A 3373-nucleotide genomic window follows, 5' to 3' on the forward strand; every position below is an offset into this window, starting at 1 on the left:
CGGAGCTGCAGGACCCCAGCACAGACTCAGCCTGGAGCAGAACCGGCTGCCAGGAGAGGCTCAGGAAGCTTCCCCCCGCCTGGCATCACATCCTGGGAAGGGCTCCCCGGCGCTGCCGCCAGCAGCTCCCTCCTGCCAGCTCCCTGCACCTCATGGCTGCTCCCAGTGAGCCCAGACTTGCTGAGTCCAGGTACATGGGGGAGAGCAGGAGCTTCCCAAGCCTGGTTTGTGCCGATGCCGGCTTTAAAGCTGGCACAGAGCAAGGGAATAAGCAGCGAGATGTGAGCGCCGAGGCATCGAGTCCCAGCACAATGAGGAACACCTCAGCCTGCCTGGCTGCTCTCCAACCCTCCCTCCCCAGCACACAACCCCTCCTTCCCCAGGGAGCTCAGGGATGCCAGCAGAGATCGTCAGCAAAGGTTCTGGATGGGTTTCTATCAGCCTGTGAACAACCAGGACTCACCTTCCCACCACGGGCTGGGCAATGAGCACTGTGGGACATCGCTACCGGCCACTTCTCCCTCTGAGCCTTGACCCCCCAACACACACCCCACAGCTCCAGGCTGTGGCTGCTGGAGAAGAGACAGTTGGAGCAGTGTCCAAAGGAGCCGAGGTCTGGGTGCTCGGAGGCTTTCCTCAGGCAGCAGGGAGGGATCCCCTGCACCTCCAGAGCTCACTGTACCTGCCTGGGCCATGGGCACTAACACGCATCCCACAGATGTGGGGGCAGCCTGTCACACACCAGTGGATGCTTCCCAGGAAAGGGAGAAAGGCAGAAGGAAGGAAAAGGCAGGGTCAGTGGATCTCCTTACCTTTCTTCACCTTCTTCTCCTCATCTCCTTCTCCTGCACCCAGAAGAGTGAAGATGATTCCTGTCTGGGAGTTGACACCCACAGCAGTCACCACCATCCTGCCAGAGCCCTCCATCACATGGGTACCTGGCACAGGAGGGAGGCCACAGTGAGACAGGACACCAGCACCACATCCCATCTCCTCCCCAACACATCTCTGCATCCCAGCACAAACCCATCGGGGTTCCTCACCTGAGAGCAGCATGGGGTCTTTTTCCAGGGATTTCTTGACTTGGTCTGACTCCCCCGTCAGGGAGCTCTCATCTATTTTCAGGTCATTGCCCTGGATCAGGATCCCATCTGCTGGCAAGAGATCACCTAGGACGGGAGCAGAGAGGGGGTCAGCACAGCTCACCCTGCCCACCCCAGCCCAGAAGGAGGCTCCGTATGTCAGCAAAAGGACTCAAAACTCAGTCTCAGACCAAATCTAGAGCGGGGGGAGAAGCAACAGATGGGTATTCTAAGACAGATGGCTATTACGAGATGATATCCAATAGGTCCAAAATCTTCAGTCATGTAGGAAAGCATTTGTTGGGAGGACTTCTGCTCAATCAGTGCTTCTCCCGTCTGGTTTTACTGAGTCAACAGCCCAAAGCCTCCCAATACATCCAAACTGTTACACATTACACCAGCCAAAGAAGGAAAAAGGAGACAGCTCTGTGTGAAAATGAAGACTGTGTTGGACCAATCTCCTTCATGACAGGAGCTACATGGGATGAGCATTTCCCCTGGTAAACAAGGAGCAGGACCTAGTTTAGCCCAAGGGCTACATCTGCTTCCTAAGGAAGGGTTCACCAACAAGGACAGGGTTGTGAAAATGAATCCTTTTAGAGACCAGCAGGTCACTAAAGCAACCAAATGGTGCACGCAGAGCCTGGCTTAGCTCCAGCAAGACGAGCAGAGCTCCATCACCTCCATAGGAGCATCTCCCACTGCTCCTGGCCATGGGATGCTGCACAATAGAGCCACTGGAGGAGGCAACACTTCCCGTCACGGCAAAAGTGCTGGTGAAGCAGAGGGGAGGAAGCATCAGGCCCCAAAGCAGAGGGACAGACCCCGGCCATCCCCACTCACCGTACTTGATCTGCGCGATGTCTCCCACCACGATCTCTGCCACCGGGATCTGAATCACCTGCCCCTTGCGAATGACCGTGAACTTCTGCTCCTGCTCGATGCGGCTCTGGAGGCCCCGGAACTGCTTCTCCTTGCTCCAGTCATTGAAAGCAGTCACCAGCACCACGATGATCACCGAGAACAAGATCGCTGCCCCCTCGATCCAGCCGGCCTGCGACTCGCCCTCGTCCTCCACACCACCAGAGGACTGGCCGCACACTGCAGGCAGAGAAGAAACCCTGTTTGTACCACGAGACACCTGCTCCCCATCAAGGAACACGTGAATGAAACACAAGGAACACAATTACTCCTCCTCAAGCTTGTCCAAGGGCTTCCCCTGCTCTCAGCAGAAGGTTTTTACATCCCTGGAGGCATTTGATTCCTTGTCCTTTTCTCCTCTTTTTTTCCACGTCTCATTTTTGGCAGAGGTTGGGCTGAAAAAGCCAGGACAACCGGCTTCTATTCCCAGTTGGAGCACTCAGCCCTCCCTCTGCTCCCAGCCCCTTGAGTGAGTCACCATCTCCCTGCACCTCCAGATCCCTGCCTCTCCTTGGCTCCTCCAGCAATACGGAGATCCTGGGGAAGGAGAAACTCATCCAACCCCATTGCTCAACCACACATGGGGTGTTGCAGTTGGAGCTACCAGAGGACAGCCAGCATTGTCCCTCCATGTCCAAAGCAAAAGAGAAGCCCCATGGACTTGGGAAGCCACTGGACCAGCGGACTCCTGGCCTTTGAGCATGTTTTGGGAGAGCAGCAAAGAGTAGCTCCGAGCCGTGCTGTGGTGCCAGCTGTGCCCAGACACATCCAATCAATGCAGGTGCCTGGATGGGACCATGCCAAGGATCCCAAGGATAAGGCGAAGCCAACACCTAAAGGGTGAGCAGAAGTAGCTCCCAGTTCCACCTGCACCAGTGTAGTGATCCATATGGTGGCCTTCCAGAGACAGCATCCACCCCAAAGCCCTGCTCCTGCACTGGAGCTCAAGTGGGTCCCCCACCAGTCCCACCACCACCACAGGGGACTCACATTCATTGTCACCACCCGGCGGGTGGTAGAAGGACAGGCCCAAGGAGACTATGGCTGCGATTTCCAAGATGATGAGCGTGACATCCTGGAGCGCTTCCCACACTAACTGCAGGAACGTCTTGGCCTTTTTGGGAGGAATGAAGTTCTGCCCGAAGACCTGCCGCCTCTTCTCCAGGTCGGTCGGGTTCCCGGACAGGCCTGGAGAGGGGAGAGGTGGAGATGAGCACAAACCCCACAGCGGGACTCCCGCGAGGAGCAGCTCCCTGCCTGCACAGGGGCAAGAGGAGCAGGCACAGAGGAGCCAGGGCTTGGCTGCTGTCCCCCATGGGGCAGGGAGCACGCAGGGACCGGGGCGGGCAGGATGAGCTGCTTCTCCCCGG

The 3373-nt window shown here is 57.2% G+C and overlaps 1 protein-coding gene across 2 annotated transcripts in view; it reads right to left on the reverse strand.

Annotated features, from left to right (window-relative positions):
- The window catches only part of LOC104404524 (plasma membrane calcium-transporting ATPase 4-like), a 24884-nt gene that overhangs the window by 17950 nt on the left and 3561 nt on the right, over positions 1-3373 (reverse strand). For both annotated transcript variants that reach the window (XM_010012972.1, XM_010012973.1), the window contains exons 2-5: positions 2994-3191; positions 1926-2183; positions 1044-1169; positions 813-938 (exon numbers count right to left, since the gene is read on the reverse strand). In XM_010012972.1, the coding sequence (XP_010011274.1) occupies positions 813-938; positions 1044-1169; positions 1926-2183; positions 2994-3191 (708 nt within the window). The remainder of the gene's footprint in view (positions 1-812; positions 939-1043; positions 1170-1925; positions 2184-2993; positions 3192-3373) is intronic.

Source organism: Nestor notabilis, unplaced genomic scaffold (genome assembly GCF_000696875.1).
Source record: "Nestor notabilis isolate BGI_N333 unplaced genomic scaffold, ASM69687v1 scaffold11864, whole genome shotgun sequence".
NCBI classification, from domain to species: Eukaryota; Metazoa; Chordata; class Aves; order Psittaciformes; family Psittacidae; genus Nestor; species Nestor notabilis.